Source organism: Caenorhabditis remanei, chromosome V (assembly GCF_010183535.1).
Source record: "Caenorhabditis remanei strain PX506 chromosome V, whole genome shotgun sequence".
Lineage (NCBI taxonomy): Eukaryota > Metazoa > Nematoda > Chromadorea > Rhabditida > Rhabditidae > Caenorhabditis > Caenorhabditis remanei.
In genome coordinates, this window is record NC_071332.1 from 5,337,313 (window position 1) to 5,358,907 (window position 21,595).

The 21,595-nt window shown below is 39.0% G+C and overlaps 1 protein-coding gene across 1 annotated transcript; it reads left to right on the plus strand.

Annotated features, from left to right (window-relative positions):
- GCK72_017432 (uncharacterized protein) lies at nt 1–20,074 on the plus strand (the record flags this gene model as incomplete). The annotated part of the gene is made up of 20 exons (XM_053732085.1): nt 1–138; nt 228–359; nt 1,211–1,494; nt 2,229–2,350; nt 3,832–3,986; nt 5,134–5,321; nt 5,736–6,032; nt 6,084–6,175; nt 10,622–10,762; nt 10,815–11,053; nt 11,685–11,871; nt 12,601–12,654; nt 12,945–13,070; nt 13,692–13,779; nt 15,042–15,204; nt 15,420–15,501; nt 17,006–17,182; nt 17,579–17,660; nt 18,785–19,318; nt 20,041–20,074. The coding sequence occupies 20 exons, from the start codon at nt 1–3 to the stop codon at nt 20,072–20,074; spliced, it is 3,315 nt and encodes a 1,104-aa protein (XP_053580998.1).
- Nucleotides 20,075–21,595: the final 1,521 nt, after the last annotated feature.

Below are 21,595 nucleotides of genomic sequence, written 5' to 3' on the forward strand. Positions count from 1 at the left end.
ATGGTGATAACATCTATACCTACTCCTACTGTTACTGTTATTCCTGTGCCGAAACCTCGACGTCTTCTATCCTCAGATGCCCCAGTGCCACCACCTCGAAAATCTCTACTCTCAAATCGAAGAGTGTCGAGAGAGAATGTAACGAGGAAGTTCGTCTTCGAAAGAATTCTGAACTAATTCGTCGTGACACACATCAGCCAATCTTTATTGAAAGAGAGAAGCTTCAGCGGATTCTGGAAGTTGCTGAACCAGAATTGAGAAGTTCGAAACTTCGTCCATGCTCTTTCCCATCGTGTTCGTCATCTTGCCATCTGAATAATCTGGAAACTAGTTCCTTCGATAAGGCTGAAAATCATTTGGTGAGTCTGTAATCGGTTACAAACACTATGTTGATTGAACCATAAAGCGTTATCAGTCTATTCTATTTTTAGAGAGAGATAGTTCTAGAAGATGTTGTGGAAAACAAAGCACAGTTTTTTTGAAAGCATGAGGTTTCATCAAAGCTTGTTGTGAGTCATAGTTCGATTGAAAAAACAATGGGAAAGGAAACATAGAATTAACATAGAATTACCGTAGTTTTGCAACGAAAACAGTAGGAAATGACGTTTTTTTTTTCAAGATTTCCGCAGAATTTTCCAGGTATTCTGAATGTTGAGTTTCTAAAGATTCGGGTGTAGTTTGGCTCGTATTTAACACTTTTTGATATCAAAGTTGTGAAAATATATGTATCAGCTCGGCACAGTTCTTACAACTGCGCTCCACCGAAATCCTTTTGGAAAATGTCTCTTTTTCTCCGAGTCTCTCAATTTCGCGCACAATTTTCTTCGGTTTCGGTAGAGCGCTGTTGAAAGAAGCTTGCCGTGCTAATAAATATGTGCAATTTTTTGAAATTAAGTTTCAAAACAGTTATGGTTTTCTCCCCAAATTCAATGCTAAGATTGCAGTTATTTCTGACAAAAACTGATCTTCGCTACTCGAAAATTAGTTAATTATGCAATAATTCCCTATTTCTCTCTTACAATCAATCCCTCCCCCACTCAGTATCTTTTTATTATATTCCATACAAAACCAATAAAATCGACACCATCGCCACAACGACGGCTCGTTTGAATAGTGATGGGAAAATGTGTGCGCTTCTCCCCCTATTCTTCCTTCTTTTCCGCTCGATTTTCAATCAATTCTTTCGGCTCTTCATCTCGCTCTTTTTCAGAAATCATTCTGTACTCCCGACGACACACCAACAATGTCGGCGAGAGCCATCGCTCGAAATCGTGGAGCGACGACAACGACAAATTATAGTAATATTAATAACAGCGAACGACCACTGTCGGCTTACGAAGAATCGGCAGAAGCGACACGGCAACGAAAGAATCGAAGAGCCAGTGTGGCGGTAATGCCAATGATGGAATTGGATTATAGGGATAGAGTTATTGCTGGAAGTACTCGATCGGCGACGATGGGAAGACGGAGAAGTGAAGGGACGGCGGGGAGAGAGTGAGTTTTTTTTTTTGAAAAAAAAGTTTTCGTTAAAAATGAATGGAAAAATAGGAAAAAAAGGAAAAAGTTATTTAAAAAAACAGATTTCCCGCATTTTCTGGTGATGGTTTTCGAAAAATAGATCACATTTTGATTAAAAAAAAGTTACAAAACCCCGCGATTTTCGAAAAGTTTTGTCACATTTCGTTTTCGTCAAAAAAGTGAAAATTCGCAATAAATTTACATAAAAGTCCACATTTTTCATTCGATTTCCGTCAATTTTTCGCGGGTTTTCGCGATTTTTTTTTGAGAGATCAAATTTTGTTGAAATTTTTTCGAAAACTGCAATTTCAAGTTTAAAAAAAACTTTTTCGAATAAAAAAAATATTTTTTCCATTCATTTTTACTGGAATTTGCATTCTAATGTTGCAAAGATATATTTTGAAAACAGTTTAAAAAAATTCCGCTTTTTTTCTGTTTTTCCATGAAATTTTCAATCCAGCGGGGCTGAAAATTTAAATTTTCGAAACCTGGAGCAACTCATTTTCCTATTTTACAATATATTCCACTCCCTCTTCCAACAGTTCTCTATGAATCATAACGAGTCACAATTAGTTATTCCATTCGCTCTCCATGGGAACCTCCTCTTTTTTTTTACATTTTCCGCCGTATACATTAGACACGTAATCATATTGAATATGTTTAACAGTTTCTCTTTCTCCTTTCGAACTAATTATAGAAAAAATTTCCAGATTCAGCCCGGACTTTGGAGCAATTCGAGTACAAGTGGAGGATATCACGTCGGTTCCCGGCTCAATGATGAAGGAGGACGACGATGAGAAGAGTGGGGAAATCGACGGCGGACGGTCTTTTGGTAAGGGAACGATGAAGACGTTTGGAGGGTTTGAAGACGTGGAGAATTGACTGAGAATTTCGAGTTTACTGAGAATTTTATGAAAGAGAGCGTGTACCGCTCGGATAACAAGATAACATCGGAAATGCTTCAAAACTATGCTTATTTTATGAAAATCGTTTGAATTTAGTCAGGAATCTATCACGGCTTCAGTGCTAAACTACCAATTTTCAAAATTCACATAGGCGACAGTCTTCATAATGAGAATTTGTAACGATTCCGTATTCTAGAAACATCACAACTATCACTTAAAAACCTGGTAACCAACGAAACCGGTCTTACCTCCTCCAGTTTGATTCTCAAGAATGTCTTCTTCCTTTTCTCTACGAATCTCGATATATGTGCCAAATGAGATATGCGCTTACACTTCATCGTCTAATATATGGCTTGATGATGACCAGTAGAGTAACCGCGGCCATGTGAAATAGAGCGAGAAGCGAACGATGGACTTGTCTTTCCCCCTCCACTATGAGGGAAAGCGATGACAAGTTGTCCGTCCGTCCCCTCATTCCTTCACGTTTCTCATACCCCGATTTTTGGAAATTTTGGAATATTTGGAGTCGTCGAGGGAATTGGCGAAGAGTCCAAAATGAAACATTTCGTTTCCATCCCCTCACTGGCCATCATTGTGTGCACCTGCCAGACCACCCTCCCCATCTCTTTCCGACCGCAATCATATTTTTGTTTGTTTTTGATTAAGCGCTAGATGATGGCAGGCGGACGGACAGGCTGTCCCCTCCTTTCCCCTCTTCATTCCGAACTCTTTGAAATACTCTTTCGATTGGAGAAACATTTTTTTCGAGCGTATTTGAGCATGAAAGTTCAATTTTTCTCATAAATTTCTGTAGTTTCTAGGTAAATCGTTCGCATTTTTTGCATTTGAATGTTGAACAATTCCAACTTGTTCAAAAACAATTTGAACTCATTATGAATTTTTCCGAAACGACCGAGACAGGTGTCGGAAAAACAATTTCAGTCGAAATATGTAATGTTTGGACCGTGTTTCTTATATTTCGCACTCAATTTTGGACAGAAACATCGCGATCTTTTATTAGCTCGGCACAGTTCTTACAACTGCGCTCCACCGAAATCCTCCTGAAAAAAGTCTCTTATTCTCTGAGACTCTCATTTTCGCACACACTTTTTTCGTTTCGGTAGAGCGCGGTTGTAAGAAGCGTGTCGTGCTAATACAGAATTCGTTCTTAAATACTTTGTTAGAATCAGATCTACAGTATGCTGTAGTCTTCGTGAAGTCTGTATTTCGAACAGTAGACTGAAACTTGTTAGTTTTTAACCAGAATCTTGTTTGCTCGAAAAATTCAAAATTTGATTCTCAATTTTCCCGTCTTTTCTATTTAAGAAACATCAAACATTTCTCGAAAAACAATCATTTTGATTTGAAAATGAATCATTTCTCTCGAGAATTCTCTCCATTTTTCCAGACAACGGTGGCGAGACGTCAACTGAAACGATTACCGACGCGACTCTCAATGGAAGTATGCTGAATGGAATCCGCCGTGTCTCCGATTGGGCGGTCCCTTCAGAGTATGCGAGCAGTCCGATTGCTCAAGAACTGTCTCAATCAGAAGTTGAAGAGGTAGGAGATGCATGGAATTGTAAAGGCTCTGAATCACCGTCTCGAATAGATTAAAAAGTGTGTCTGTGTAAATCAGTTATATTCAAGTGTAACGGGTCTTACACAATTTACGTTTTTTTTCTTCTTCTCGACCACCTCAACAAACCTCGCGTTGTCCAATTTATCATGTTCACGAGCAAGGGGGTTGCAGGGTGAAATGGAGGACACTTGTTGTGGGAGAAGAGAGAGCACGAGGACTCTTTATCACTTGTTATTATTTGTGGAATGGCGTTGTATATACACAATTTTTATGATTGGAGGGAGGAGGTGTTAATGTTTTTTAACGAAATCCTTTGGAATACGATTTTTTTAAATGAAAAAAAGCAGTCTAGATTTTGAGCCATAGGTGATTTTTAGTCTCGAAATTATTATAAGTCGAAAATTTTTTGGCCAGCTGGTCTCGCTAGCTCGAACTGTGTTTTCCGAGAGGTACCCTTCTTAAAAATGAATTTCCAGACTTTTGAATCACGTGTGTTTTGAGCTGAAGTTAACTTCTGAAACATACTGAAAACCTGCATAGTTGTCAAGGCCCGACTTCAAAAAATGACGTTTTTTGAATATTTTTCAGAATCATTCTTATAATTCTGAATGATAGTAGAAAATTTGACTTTTCAGCGAAAAAAATTCAACTTTTTTCAAAAAATTGAAAAATTTGAAATTTGAACTCTTGCGCCAATTTACCAGGTCCGTCGGGCCGGGCCGGCCCGGGCCTTGACAACTATGAGAATCTGGAAAATCTGGATTGGTATACTATTTCTTCCCATTTCGACTTCAATTTCCTCGAAAACCATACTTGACGACCACATTAAAACCGTTATTCTAACTCATAATTCTCCTAGAGGTCAATTATTAAACCAATCATTTCGATTCTTCTTTACCCATCATCAATTCCCGAAAGGTTGAATCCATGGAAATTGAAACCATCTATCCTTCTCCTTTTTCCCCATTCTTTTACCAATCTTCCTCATTTCCCATCTAATTCTCATCGGGATGACCTTCTCTCCGCCAACGAGATGAATGAAATGGCAAATTGGTGACCATTCGTCTTCAGAATCTCTTTCCCTCTCCTCAGCCATTTTTTCGTTTTTCAACTTCAATCTTATTGCAGAGACCTCGACCGCCGATCCCGGCAATGTATATGAACACTTCGATATCGTCTGCCGCCACGACGACGACGGATCGAGGCGAGGAGAGTGTCTACTCGGATTTCGTGCTGAAAAGGAACTCGTCGACGTCTTCGATGTCGGGAAAAAGTGTGACGTTGCTGGAACAGATTATACGGACACACGCAGTTTGGTGAGTTTTTGTCAAATGAAAAGCTGACGTCGTGAGGATTTAGAATCTCAATCAATGTTCAAATTTTGAATCTTTTCAGAACTAGCTGCCGTTTGATTTCAATAGTACATCGGTTTGTCCAGATTTTCAAATCAAATGAAAATTTGGACAATCCGACACACAGATAGACTAAAATTTACTGAATATTCGTCATCTTTCAGCCAATTTTCACTCAAAATCACTTTGAAACAGTAAACTTTGAGTCTGGACGTACCGACACACAGATGGGCAGTGTTGACTCAAAAAAACTTCCATTTTTAAGCAAAAAATGGATCAAAATATGTCCTGAAACAGTAAATTTCCGTCCAGGACAAACCGACACACAGACCGATCTTCATTCTTATTTCAGAAATAAGTTATTTCTCCTTCTTCTAGGTACCTCCCCCATATGGGTCGCCCCGAAGTCCTTCATCTTCTCCGCCGTATGGAACCAGGAAACTTCATTGTCCGAGCATCGACCCGCGAAAACTGTATGGCTCTCTCAGTCCGCTTGGCGCCAGGAGCACACGTCGATATAGATCACTATATAATCGAAAAGCTCATAGTTCCACTGAAATCTGGTTCTTCGAAGGATTCTGTGGCGCCGACGTCGGTGAAAGCGGTCCGATTGGAAGGCAGCCCACTCACTTTTCGATCTCTTCCACTTCTTATCGAACACTATTGTGTTAATGAGTAAGATCTGGAAATTGCTGGAAATTTTCAAAAAAATCTCGATATTTTCAGAGACGAATTGGAGCATCATCTCCAACTTCCATCTGCAATCCGCGCATGCACAACTACAAAGCAGCTATTGAGTATTGCTGTGATGGAGCAGGGTAAGAGAAGAAGAAGCATATTGTAGAAATTAAGTGGATGCATTCAATGCGATTTCGATGATGGAGTCAGACGAGAGATGTGGCGAATCGTGCCAGATGTGTGATTCTCTCCTTTTCCCAAAGCTAACTTTTCTCCGCGTCTCTCCGCTTCTTTCTCTTTTTTTACTTTTATTGCGAGGCGGATCATTCTTCGTTCATTTAGTGATCCACACAGCACCACCACATATTGTGCTTTTTGTTTTCGTTTAGTCTTCTTCTTCTCGAAAACTTTTATCGTCGTCTGGTTGAGTAGCTTTAGTTTATTCATCGGGAGGGTTTGAGTGAGTGCTTGAGCATCATAATAACTTGGGTTACAGCTCTCTCGTGATTTTGACGAGAGTTTAGTTTTTTCTGGATTCTGGAGTAGCCTGAGATTCTGGAGCGAACAAGAAGAATTAGAAGTTTCAGTATTCCTGAAAACACTGAAGTTCATATCTGAATCCTTTTTCGAGAACTTAAATTTCAGATCTGAAATTCTGCAAATAAAGCTTGACGTAGAATTCAGGGCGTCTGGGTCGGATTTATACGAATAACAAAAGATTCTCAAAAAGTTCCCGATTTTTCAAAAAAAAAGTCTCAATTTTTGTCCCGAAATAGTCAGATTTTCTCATTTTTTTCAAGGAAACTGACTTTGACAAACTTAGGTTATAGCTCCCGTGATTTTGACGAGAGTTTAGTTTTCCTGGATTCTGGAGTAGCTTGAGAAGAAATAGGAGTTTCAGTATTCTGGAAGATATTGACGTTTATTAAGAGTCCATACCTCAATTCTTTTTCCAGAACTTGAATCTCAGATACTAAAAATTCTGAAATTCTGCAATTAAAGCCCTTTATCGTTGAATCCAGGCCATCTGGATCGGGTTTTCAATGAAAAATTTCATTAAACGAATAAAGTAAGATTTTCAAAAATTTCCTGACTACAACATTTTTTGAATCAGTGATTCAGAATGTTCTTATACTCCAATTTTCAGACAAAATCTCAATTTTCGTCTCGAAATTATCAGATCTTCTCATTTTTCAATTTCAGTATTCTGGAAGATATTGACGTTTATTAAGAGTCCATACTTCAATTCATTTTCAGAAACAGATACTAAAGATTCTGAAATTCTTCGAATAAAGCTTGATATCGTAGAATTCAGGCCTTTTGGGTTGGGGTTTCAATGGAAAATCTCATTATACGAATGGAAGATTCCTTAAAACCTCCTGAAATCTCAGAACGTTCTTGTACTCCAATTTTTAAACTAAATCTCAATTTTTATATTAAATAAGTCAGATTTTCTCATTTTTCAACTGATCCTGACAAACCCTCCCGAAATTTGCTTCTGTTGACATAGTACATGTTTCCCCTCGTAATCACCGTAAAAGTGTTGCATCCGTCCACCTCTTCATCTTATCCATCATCTTTTCCTCTCTTTATTCTCCTCATTTCTCGTAATCACGGTCAATCCATCACAAATTAATGATGCTGGGTGTGATAATAAAATGAAATGAGGTGAACCAGAAGACGTTGGAAAATGAAAGAGACTGGATTCAAGAGAGATCCCCCTCCATTGTATGCAAAATTTGCATCTTCACCTCTTTCTTCTATTGTTCTGTATATCTATGTGACACCACCGGCCTTTTTCTTCTTCTTTTCCATTTTTCCTGGCGTTGTTTCCTCGTTTTCCCGCAGCTTGTTCACTCTCCGTTTTCCCTCTTTATTGCGATTATTATCGCCCGTGTTTTATATTTTATTATTTCGATTTCGCCGGTTTTGATATTTAGGTTGGATTGATTTACGACTTTGACTTGGAAAACGCTGAAAATAGGTGTAACATAGGTCATATTCAGCGAAGTGTATCCTTTTAATGATTAAGTTTTCTGAAATCAGGTTTTTCAGTTTAGACAATTTTGAGATAGATTGCAAATAGGCAGTGAGACAATTTTAGCTTCATAGAGATCTTCTGGTATAACTGTCCAGTTTCCCATCAGTCAATATATGAGTCCCTGATTCAAAATCTTTCCGATTCTTCTGATGACGGGTCGGCTGGCTATTTGTTAATGTACCGCGATCCGAGCGCGAAAATGGTCAAAAAAGCCATTCTAACCCGGCCCGAGGTACATTAACAAATAGCCATCCGACCCGTAATAGGTCACCGACATAGAACTCGCCGGGATTTACATTTTGGTATATTTTTGAGCTCATAATATTGAGCTTGAAGCGAGTTACGCGCCGGGCCGGTTTACAAGTATGCTCAGATATCAACTCTCGATCCGTAACTCATCCATAAATCTTACATTTCTAGCTCATAAATTTCCTCTCCGCTCTAAAATTCATCTCTACTATTCATCATTTTCTCCATTTTTTTCAAAATCTAGGACCACTTCAATATCTTATTCATAGATATCAAAATTAACACCTTTCCGCGCCCGCTCTCTATGATTGATTGACAGTTTTAGTAGTCCCTTTCCCCCGTCTCGCAGCTACCAGTCTGGTAACCAATTTGCCATTGTCCTCTCCATTCCTCTCGACCGCCTCTTATCCGTTCGTTCTTTTTTGCCGGCCTTGACGTGTTCATCATCATCATCGTCATAACGAGAGAGGTGTTCGTTTCCATCCGGTCATCCTCTCTCTGTCCGTATTCTACTTTGTGGGTTTATCTGTTTGTTGTCTGTCGGAATAGGGCGGCGGCAGAATCACGCACTTTCACATGTACCGTCATTTATTACAGTTTTATTGTTCCGCGGAGAGTGAGGGGCTATGCAATTTTAGGACGAGATGAACGGGGCGGACAAACTATCTGATTGTATTTCTGTGTGGCCCGTGGCGGCGGCGTTTATGTGACCACACGAAGATTATGAGTTTATTAGAACACTTATTAGGGTGAATCTAGGTTTTGAGATGATATCAGTTGTAAATAGAGGTGTCCCTTTTGAAGTGCGACAGAATAAAGTAGTAGAGACATAGCTAATATTGACTAGAATTGAAAATGTTAGTTAGTTTATGACCTAGATCATATAAACTGTCATTGAGAGATAGACTGCAACTAGGAAGTGAGAAAATTTCAGTTTCATAGAGATATCACCTCTTCTCTAGATCTGGTATATCTGTCCAGTTCGCCATCAGTCAATAACCGAATCCCTGATTCAGAATCCTTTTGATTCTTTCGATTCCTCAGATATCAGCTCTCGGTCGTAACCCATTCATAAACGTCCTTTCGGCTCTAAATTTCAAATATCTGAATCGAGATGCGGCAGTCTCCACAGAGATTCAGCGACTTCTGAGAGCTGATCCAATTTTTCTAGGTTTCATTTCTTAAGTTTTAGCTTCTTTTTTTTCCTGAAACTCGAGCCCCTGCTCACCTAGAAACTGCCAAGTCTGGGAATTCTCACCATACTTGTAAACCTGGCCGACACGGATCGGCGCCTAACTCGTTTCAAACTCAATATTATGAGCTGAAAAATATACCAAAATGTAGATCTCGGCGAGTTCTATAGATGTGATCTACTACGGGCTAGAATGGCTTTTCCAGCACTTTTCGATTTTTTTGGCACTTTTTCCCGGCCCGCGACACATTAACCAATAGCCACCCGGTCCGTAGTAGGTCACAAACATGAAACTCGCAGAGATCTAGATTTTGGTTATATTTTTCAACTCATAATATTGAGTTTGAAGCGAGTTACGCGCCGGCCCGGTTTATATGGTTCTTACCCATCTGAAACTACTTTAATTATCTATATTTTGACTTTGCTCCTTCTGAAACCTTTTAGGGACGTGATCTCCAACCTATCCTCATTTCTTGATTCGATTAGTTTAATTACACGATTCTCATTTAGGTTTAGCTAAGTTCAAGTACGTTAATCATCTGAATCAACCACCTGATCTTCTGTTCCTAACATCAAGATCGAGATCTCCCAAACGGCTATTGTCTCCCTTGACAACACCCCCTCTTCCTGCTTTTCACCATATTCTCTCACCCACTTGATGTTTTGTTACAAAACAAGAGATGGCCGTGATTCGTTTCGAGACGACAAGTGTGTGTGCCGTTTTTGAGGTTTCGATGAAGTATCGAATGTCATTTTCCTCCCCCTTTTTCTCCAGTTTGTCAGTTTAAAAAGAGACGGCGCCCAAAGAACTTTTTTGCTTCTTTGAGTTTTGTGCTTTTTTCAAACTTGAAACCTTCTTTTCCATACTTTTATCATGAGAGTAATATGCCATCCTTTCGGCACCTTCGGGCGTCAATTCCTGCGGTGTGGGGCAAGAGGAAACCCATAACATTTTATGCGATTTCGTTCCCGATACGCCTCTGTTTCTTTTCTTTTTCGAAACACACACAAACACTCGTCCGACGAATCCGAAGAAGAAGAAGAAGTTCTCTTGTTGTTCCAAGTCTTCACACTTTTTACTAATGAAATGTTACTTTTTTTCAGAATTCTGGGCCAGAGAGATGTCGTTGTCCAGAAATAAGACGGCGTCGACCTCCTCGTCGTCACGGAATTCAATTGCGTCGTCGTTTCGAAGCAACAACAACATCAACGCCTCCAACAATAATACTATGCCGAGATGTCATGGTGAGTTTTTTTAAAACTCAAAAGTATCAGATTCTTGATTTTTTCGTTCTAGAAGCCCCAGACGCCTCCACATGGTTTATGGATCGTCCCACTGTCGACGATGAATCGATTTATGATGAGGTGGAGCCACGAATGAATAGTAGAACTGGAGTAGGCGGCGGCGGTGGCAGTTACTATGCAGTCAATGACAACATCATCAAATCCAACACGCTCAACAACAATTCTCCGAGACGGAGCAGTGGAATGTTGTTGACACCTGAAATGGCATTGGGACCGGATCAGCAGAAGACTGTAAGAGGGTTTTATAGTTCACGGTCTCCCACACTGCTAAAAAGAACTGCAAGAAACGTGAATCCGATTTTTTTCACGTTTTGAATCAATTTTTTTTTTTTTGCACTGAAAATGTAGAATTTTCAGACGTCCCAATGGATGAAAATAGGTCCCATCCATCAGAATTGTAGAAAAAATTATCTATCTTATAGCCCAGAAAACGTGAATTGTGGTCAGAATTTGAGTTTTTTGATACAGAAAAACATATTTTCAGAAAATTGAGTATACAGGAAACATTTTATAATTCAAATAATACATAATGTACAATTTTTAGAAAATGAAATATTAACTGAAATGGCTGAAAATCTCATCTTTCTGAAAATCTGTTTATCTGTATCAAAAAAGTCAATTTCTTACCAAAATTCACGTTTTCTGGCTCACAAGGTGGACCATCTTATTTTCTACATTTCTGATGGATGAGACCTTTTCTCATCCATTGTGACGTCTGAAAACCTAAAAAATACTGCCTTTTCAATTCAAAAAATAAAAGAATTCATTCAAAACGTGAAACAACAGATTCGCATTCCTTGCAGTTCTTTTTCGCTGTGTGGGAGACCGTGTAGTTGAATATATTTCAATTTTGAGTTTTCAGTCCAAGAAACGCCGCTCATCGTCTCGTGCCTCGTCTTCATCGAATCCTAGATTCGCTACAGTTTGTGTTGGAGATTTCACGTCACTTGATAATTGGAATGGAACGTCTTCAAAGAATGATCCAGATGAGACGGATAGTGGATTGAGTACTCACTCGCCGCCGAGCAAGCACGATCGTCTAGATGATGGTACGGATTCCTTGGAAACTAGAATACTCGATAACGGTTCCATCTCGAACCCAAAAATTCAAATTTCAAAACACAAATCTAATCGGATTCGTCGTATTTTGAAATGGAAAATGGTTCAGAATTCGTGTCTGTTCCTAATCCCTTCTTCCCTTTTTTCGGTATTTATTTCCTTCTTCCCCTCCTCATCTAGTGATGGTCAGTGGTAGTTGTTGCGAAAAATGAGGATCATCTGATGATCCCGTATGAAAAAAAGCAGAAGGAGAAAGAAAAGAAACTAGTCCATTCTCTACTCGCATTCTACTTCTTTTCGGCTTCGTTTTTGGTAGATGACACTAATTGTATCTGAAGAATAGGAAAAGAAGGAAATAAGTTACTTTTTTTAGATTCTAGAGAGGTAAAGTCGTGTTTTTTTTGCAGCTACGAACTCTAGAAGCCGAATTTCCTTATTTCAAAACCAAATTACTTCTAAACAAATTTTGAATTTTTTGTGTTTTCCGAAAATGTCGAATTTTTGACTATACTTCAGAATTCAATCAAATACTGCATCGAGAAATTGGATTTTTTGATGTAAATTTTTTTGAAAAATTCAAAACAATTGTTCAAAAATTGGTACATTTTCTTAAAGCTGGGACGGGTTGAAGTTCGACAAATTTGCTTCTAAATTTGAAATTTTCTTGTGCTTTGTATACTTTTCATCATCAGAAGCCTAAAATATTCTTAATTTTTCAGTTCACATCTCCCGAAGTGACCGTCGCTCTCAATCCGTCAGATCGCATAAAAGTGGTAAGATTTGTATTTACTCCCAGCAATTTTTCAACGGAAAATCAAAAAGTTCCTAGTAAAATTGTTGTTTTTTAACGGATTCTAGATCCCATTCGATCTGAAAACCCAAGGCGATGCTGCCAGAAACCCTCTTAACATCTCAAAATAAGGATACACAGCCAGAAATAAATCAAAATTAGCCTAATTCTCCCCTTATTCTGATTCATGACGACGATGACATGCTGTGATGATTCCTCTCTCTCTCCTACTGTTCCACTCATTGCCACCTTATTTATGATCTCATTTTCCAGTCACATCATCTCCGAAGCTTGGCATCCCATCGTCGACAAGCAGTACACTTTCACGGCCACGTTCGTTTCTTCGGTCGCTTCTCTCGTTTGGATCGTCAAATAAGGAGCAGAAGAGGAAGGAGAGCTGTAGGTTTTTATGTGAAGTTTTATTTTTAGCAAAGTTGCGACGGCCCGGATTTTCAGTACTGAAAAAATTCAACTTTTTTTGGAAAAGAGAAATGTCTCTTGGTGTCATGTCTGAAAATGCGTCTGAAGCGAGTTACGAGACTTCAAAATGCCAAAAATCGCTCGTCTTCGTACAATTTTTTAGTACATTTCAATAGGAACTCTTCTCGTCGTGCACGTGAAAGGAATATTTTCGAAAATTTTAAAGAGAACGTTCGAAAAATGAACATTTATGAATGCATTTTACATATTTACAGACGAGGATAATTTCTATTAAAATGCCCTGAAAATTTGCACGACGAGGAGCAATTTTTGGTATTTTGAGGTCTCGTAACTCTCTTCAGACTGATTTTTCAGGAACTTTTTTTTTGATAATTAATTTTAATGAAAAAATTCGAATCTGGGACGATAGGGCCGGCCCGGAATTTCGCATGTATGTTTTTAGTAAGGAATTGTGGAAAATTTGCTTTTTTTTTCGATCAGAAAGATGGGGAATGTCTATCTAGCAGATGCCTGCTCTTTGGTCCCCTAATTCCAGCACCTGACCCACCGTTACGCTCAAAATAACCTCTTAATTTCCAGTGGACGTTGACTCGACACCCCGCCTTGCCAACTGTGAATACTTCACTCCATGGGATAGCAACAGATCGAATATGCAACAAGTTAGAACGTGAGTCCTCCAAACTAGAGACAATTTGACCTCTCACCTTCCATCATTATTATCATCAGTGTATTTCCTCTCCCCCATTGATATATACAACTACACACACACCCGAACAGAGAATTTGGGGGGTGACATGTGTTGTCAGTGGGGTAGGGATGACTATGGATAGTGAGAGATGAGACATGGGACAATTAATTAACCAGTGACAACATACACACACTGGCTCAGTCTCCTCACAGAAAGAATTGATAAAAGAGATATCAGCAATGAATTGAATGAAAAAGAAACACGAGTAGCAGCTTTTTGATTCTTCTTCTTCCATTGCACCCCATCCGAATTGAATCTTCAATTCAAGATTTATGAGGAACATAGTAGAAGATATCTCTTTTTTGATACCTCGTGTGCTGCTCCTCACCTCTGCCGTCGTCGTCGTCGTCCCCCTCATTGTCGATAGAAAAACGATTTGTAGTGATTTGTGAGTGGTGATTTTAATCACCCCAACACACTTTTTCTATTCGACTTTTTGTATTGTTCTCTACTGTTAAATGGCATCTGTACTTATTAGTTGGTGTTGGTAAGTTTGACTCCCAAATCTGGAATATCACAATCCGCTTGAAAATTGTGTTCAACTTGGAAACTTAAATTTGGGGGTTTCAGACTTCTCTACGGGTGTTAGACTTGAGAAATAAAAAGTGGAAAGAACCATCTAGATTCATAAAAATGGTGAAAGAATGATCTGAAAACTGAAAAGTTTTGATTCAGTTTACATTGGTTTCAGATCAGAATTCGTGAAAATCTTGGAGTTTAAGAATCTGCACAATTGGATCCTTCAGAATTCCTCTTCGCACTTTTTTGTTGTATTTTGACACCTTCCAGATTTTTTAAAATCATCTCACTTGTAACCCAATCGTTTCAATATTCTCAAATTCCTAGCCGTTATTAACACGACACCCTTCTCACAACCGCGCTCTACCGAAACCGAAGAAAACTGTGTGTGAAATTGAGAGACTCGGAGAAAAAGAGGCATTTTTCAAGGACATTGCGGTGGAGCGCGGTTGTAAGAACTGTGCCGAGCTAATAACCCTTGATGTCCTTTTTGTAGTTGAAGAGTTTTCTACAACTGAACCTAAAGATCTTTCTCCGAAATTTGCAGAGTATTCAGATGATTTTCAACTAAAAAATTAGCATCTTGAACTTCATAAAAAGTAGAAAACGTCTCTTTTTTAATCTAAAAATCTAAAAAAATATCTAATTCTAACTGTTTTCAGCTCCCGCTCCGCCTTCGACATCACCTCCCCTCCAACCCGCGGATTCTTTGGCTCAACGACACCGAAAAAACGGAATGGAGTGATGCCAAGTTCCGTCTATCAAGCAAAAAATGCCTCATCATCGAACATGTTTGACGACGAGAATTACACGCGTGGATGGAAGGTTTGTCTCTTCATTCTTCTTACTTTTGCTGTATTGGTGTTCTTTCTTCTACCACCCCAATTCATTTTCCTTTCATCTTCCATTCTTTTCGCTCTCGTTCAAACGATTATCGTCATCGTTTCTCTCTCTCTCAGCGGATGTATCTCTTTTCTACAGTTTTCTGTTTCTTTTTTCGTGTTATTTCTTTTCTAAATTTCACATCTATTGTATTCTAGGAAGCTGCGTATGCTGAGACACCGAACAATCATCAAGCGGATTCGTCGATGCGAACGTTCAAACCGCCGAATTATGATGATGGTGAGCATTTTTCTGGTTTCGAGGCGGCGGGATTCTTTTTTTGGAAACTTTCTGGATATAGTTTTGGAGAGCGTTGTTGTTCACAAGAATCACTAAAATTTCAGAAAACTAAGCCTTTAAAAAACTGCGAAAATTTGGCATCTAACTATTAGGTTGATGCATAAGTTTCTTTCTTTTTTGAAGGTGTGACTTTGGCCAACGGTCTCTAAGCGATGAGGTTGTTTTTCAACCCAAACTTTTTTGCATTTTTATGACCTCTTTAGTGGCTAACATATAATGTTTCAAGTTGGTGCCTAGACAGCCCGCTCGTGAAAACGATGGCTTTTTTTGATCGCCAACCAAATGCCTGTTTTGGAAAGTTTTTTGATTTTTGTCGCATTGGTATCGAAATGATAAAATCTTCATAAGAAATTGAGCGCAATTTATAGAACAAGATTTGATCTTGTTATTTCATTTTAGTTTTCAGTCGGAATGTTGAAAACAAAAAAGTTGTGATAAGACGATCGACAGCAACGAAAAACCATGGTTCAGCTGGGTTCAAACAGATTACAGAAATATTTGAGAGAACATTTGTACCAAACTATTTGTAAAAGTTAGAGGATAACATGAGTAAATTATGTCTTTAAAAAGTTTATGACAAGGCCATCAAATTAAGTGATAAAACTTGGCTGATAAATTTCTTATGATTTTTGCGCTTTCGAGAAATTTTGTGTACTAGACCTGAGTGGAGGCTAGGTCTCTTCTGAACGCTCACAAATAAGTCTGAATTATTTTATTGTAAGTAATCAATAGTACACACATTGATCTAAAAATGTGCAAAATATCTAGTGGATTGCTTTAAAGGTAGGAGCGGTAGGCCTCATCAAACTCAAAAATTAAGTGATTTTGATGATGTTGACTTCGGGCTTCTTGCGAAAAAGGACAAATGATGTGAATATTGGAAACAAAGTAAATTTAGAAACATCAATGTCTACTTTACCCAATAACTAACATTTCCGCCAATTTCCCTATCTACAGTTAAAGAAATATCGAAAATACGCGCACATCCCTAAATTGCTGATCTTCACCTTTCTTCAGAGGCGGGCACTGAACTAGCGTTGCTCAGTTGGAATGTCTTTATTTGCTTTTTATAAATAACTTTTCTTGCTTGTTTTAATTCTGAATAGCTCACCTATTCTTGTCAACATTTTCTAGGAAAAAAATGGAGACGAAAAATGGTACCAAAAAAGGGTTCCTCAAGTGTTTTGACGTGCCTCCGGCTGAGATTAGGCGGATGGTAGACGTCAAGTCACAGGTATAATCACAATGAGTTATAGGTACTAACCAGCAATGTTCCTTATTATGTGAGCTATTAGTCTTCAGGCAATTTCATACCAAAAATTACCCAAAAAAAGAAAGAAACTTATGCATCAACCTAATATGATTCATGGCATCTTCTTTTTTCTGATTAACTGATTAGTCATGTATTCGACGAACCCTTCACCTAATTCTTTCCATCTTTCAGTCGCTGGATCTTCCACTGGATCCCCATCGAGCCGATCTCGACCGCTGGCTATGCGAAGAGAACGAAGTGATTTAGGAGTGATGAGCAACGGATTCAATCTCGGAGTGAAGAACAACGCACCACGTCTGGCACATCACAATGAGAGCAGTCCGGGACCCGCGCATTCTTCTTCTAATGGTGAGCTCCGTGAGCCAGTTTCCGAAAGTACTTCTGAAAAAATGCAGAAATTGATCACTTTGTGGACAATTTTATAGCCCAGGATACCTTTTTTCTGTCACTTTCTCAAATACCGTAAAACCTGTAATAGAGGCGCATCCACTAGCCAGAGTTTGGAGCATTCTATCTCGGCTGTCTTTAAAGATGTGAAAATTGTTTCAACTGAAGAAATATTCTATGAATATTAAGCAGTATTTTGTCAGTTAACAACTTTTTAATATTTCCTTTGGGAACCGAGGTATACGACGGCGAAAAGGTACCCCTAGGTACGCCTCTATCACAGGTTTTACGGTAATAGTTGAAAACATTGAAAACTACACGTCTATGTCCACTTGAAACACTCTCTTTCTTTTCCAGGTCGTGTTCCGATGACACCACCGGCGAACGCGGGCGATCCACTGGTGCAACAGAATTGTGTTGAAGAGTTGCGTCGAAAACGGTGAGATATTTCATTTCAACTTCACTCACGCCCCTCAATAAAAATGAATGAAAATGCAAACGCGGTATTGACACACTATTATGCAAATGTGACCTGTCTCGATTTCCGGCGGAGAGGAAAAGGCCGCAAAGGAACTGTCTCTTTTTCCTCCTCCGTTTTTGACAGTAGAATTTCGATTCGTTTTAGAATGTATTTAGGAGATTTTGTACGGTTTTAGGCTGGAATCTCTAGTAAAAAGGCACTTTTTTAGAGATCAAATAGAAATTTGCATAAAAGCTTATATTCTATTTTTTCCGGTGTACACTAATTATAATGTTTCTTTGTCCGTTTTTTTGGCAAAAAGTCAAACAAAAACGAGAGAAAATTATGAGCTCACAGACAGAAGAAGTATATTTATTTTTCGAAAATACTGCTCCTCACTCGGGAAGCTCCTCGCAAACATGTTCCTAAGCATACTCATCGCACAAGAGTCGACCTCCCCGCGTACCCAATTGTTATCAGAGTAGTATTATATGTTCATCCTTCTCTTTACTCATTTGTGACAAGATGACATCATTTTGATGCTGAGAAAATGCTGAAATTCAAAGTTAGCCGGGCGCAAAAGTAGGTGTTGTTTTTGTTTATAATTCGTAACGAATTTCTGCAAAATTTAGATTACGAGAAGTCTGACTCAACTTGTTTTCGGCAGATTTATAGAAATTTCCAGAATTTTGTTTTTTTTTTCGATGTTTGATTTCTGAGTTAGTCACGCCCTCCATCATTGATGTGCTGAGTTAAAAATTTCGAACATTTCGGAACTAGGAAATATTCCGAATTGATCATTCCGGGAATTCCGAAAATTCCAACTTTTTATAGTCAAAATCCAATAAATATGCTGCAAAAACTGAAAATCCTGTAGATTTTGACACATGTGTGACGTTTCGGCATCGTTCTCGTTAGTTTTGCAGAAATTTCTTTCGATTCCGCCCAAATTATTTTTTTATCATCACGAAAATATTTGAAATTTCGGAAGTTTTGGAACCGAAGTTTTTTTCCGAAAAAAGTCGGAAATCTTGGATATTCCGATTTCCGTTCCGCACACCCCTAGCCCCCATTGCTCTCTCTTCATCTAGAATTTTCTCCAGACTGCAATCCGCCAATGAAATGCTCTCACCGCACGAAATCAACGCTGCCAAACATCCATATGGAGAAGTTCATAGTGCACACGCGAGTCCTCAAGTATCAATGAGACGACGAAACGGCGGATTCCCATCACCATCTGCCAGTCACAACGGATTCAATCGAAACAACGCGTTCGCCGCTATTGATAGAAGTCGTGGAGGAGATCATCGATTGTCTGTGCCCAATTTGATTGCTGTAACTGATCCATTGGTTCCTGGAAGTGTTGGACAATCAGCGAAAGCGTTGAGAGAACGACTTGGTGGAAGGACTACGGATGGGGAGTTGATGGTTATTAATGAAGGATTGGTCACACCGGTAGTGAGAAGAAAAACGTTTGCTCCAGCTATGAAGACTGTAACGACATCGATGGATGAGTTGGGTGGAGAAGTGATGAAGAAACGAGAGGCTCTCGAAGCGGCTCTCAATGAGAAGAGAAGACATCCATCGGATTCGATGTCTAGTGGATCGTCGGATCATTCGTCATTGGGTAGAAGGAAGTGAGTTTTTTCTTTTTTTTGCTGAAAAAATTGAAAAAGGTGTTCGAATTCTAAAGAGGAAATGCTAATTGCCCCACTCTCCTGAATAATGACCATCATCCCCGCTGTTTAACGGAACAGTTGCGCCCCCCGCGCGCGCTTACATTTAAAAAGAAAGCTTCATCTTCTTGTCGCCTTTGTGTCCCCGCACCGCTTTCGACTTTATTTCGACTTTATTTGAGGCAACCACCTGTGGATGTTTTGTAGAAATCTTGTGTAGTTTTTAGGTGATTTTGTCTAGATTCTCGATCGAGATTTTTAGATTCAGTTAGCCTTTGCGTCATTAGATAATATTCGAATTGAGATCCCTCACCTGTTGATTTTCAGCCACGCTCTGTAAAAACAGACCCACAACTTTCCCTTGATATAGATTACCTCTAATACACATACATGAATGAAAAGTCTGAGATTTCAGGGAAACGTTTTTTTCGATCTAGAATACCATTGAAATAACAATTTTATAACCAAAATTCCTTGAAAAATGACGTAAATTCTTTAAATAAGGGCCTAAATTCCTTGCAAAATGAGCTTAATTTCTTTAAAAACTACCAAAATTCCTTGAAAATTGACGTAAATTCCTTAAAAATTACCCAATTTCCTTAAAAAACGACCTAAATTCCTTGCAAAATGACCTAAATTATTTCAAAAATAACGTTTTCGACTTAAAAAGTCTGCGATTTCAGACAAAAAAACACGTATGCTAACGAGGAAACCTAGATTAGATTAGATACTGTTTTGAATATGACATGTTCCCTATGCAGTCGCGAAGTTTGAGTGACTTGAAATTAGTACATTCAAATCAACCTCTCTCTCCATTCTTCAAACCAACTGAACCCTTTTTCGAGGTCACCTGTCCCCATGGGGAATGGTTTCTCTTCTCCTCATTCTCTCTTTCCATTTCGACGTACATAAATTTCATGGTGTAGATAGAGATAATTGCCACGTCTGGCTTGTCTCTACCAACAACACCAGCAACAACACCATTTTTCATTCATTTGGTACCTTCTGCTCATCGTGAATTATTCGTGGATTTAGGTGGAGTCTCACCTCGATTTCTGTGTCTTGTGAAGTCAGTTTTGACGCTTTTATGAAGTCGCTCACTTGAGATTTTTGTCACCTATAAGCTAAAGATACATTCCAAGGTCAATGCAGGTACTTGAAACATTTTGGACGTCATTATGAATCATCTTCCCTCCGCGTCAAAGAGAGAGAGACGAAACTTTTTTAATCTCAAACAGATTGCGCAAGTTGTTTGAAGCCCTCCCTAGTGACGACTCCTATTAGTCATTTATTTGTGAATGCTCCAGATGGTATTTGCTGTGACTACTTCTCACTGTGAGGTTGGAGACTCGAATACATATTACTATCGTTCTTTTGTATTTCGGACGGCACTGACCATTCTCGTTCTTTCTGTTTGCATTTGGGGTTGTCGTTTCTTTCGTTTAACAAAGAATTATTGGTGCTGAATGGTCAACTGATTTGATTTTTTGATAATTTTCGTTACTGACCGGCCTATATAGCTATATAGCAGAAGACTCCTTCCACACAAGTCAATGGATTGATCTGGTTTACCGCGTGCTCTTTTCCTCTCTCTCATTTCATTCCGCACACACACAAAACCACCACGCGGAATGGCACAGTCTCTTCACGCAGGACAGGCACAGCTTGGAATTGTTTTGTGCTCCCACTCTCTTTCTCGATTTCGTCTTTTATTCGCTCCCCTCCACCACTCCACTTGTATGATCATACTCACGCTAGCTGCTCCTCACGTTTTGAGAGCATCCGCGTTCCGTTTTTCCGTTCCGAGCCTCAACTCCTGCCAACAGACAGTCATTTTTTTATGTTCTAATGTTCAGCAGTAGTTTTGATTTACGCTGAAAGACTTGAATGTTGTCTAGTTTTTTGTTTGATTGACATCATCATCATCCATTAATGAGGAGGAGAGAGATGGTTTGTGTTCTTCTTTTTGTTGGTATGTTCCTTTTTAGTTGGTTTACTACTTGCCATGGAACCCGGCAGTCTGGAAATGATCTCGACGTGAAGGTTGACATCTATGTAGCCTTTTCTGAAATTAAAGATGATAGATCGGAATCTAGACTCGTGCAGAAAAACGCTGAAAATCACGGTTTTCAAGTCCAGAAACATCAATTTTCTGACATTTCGATCTAAAAATGAGAAAAATTGAGTCTCACGGCTCCAACTCGCGAGAAAACGTAGTTTTGACTGAAAACAGCCTTT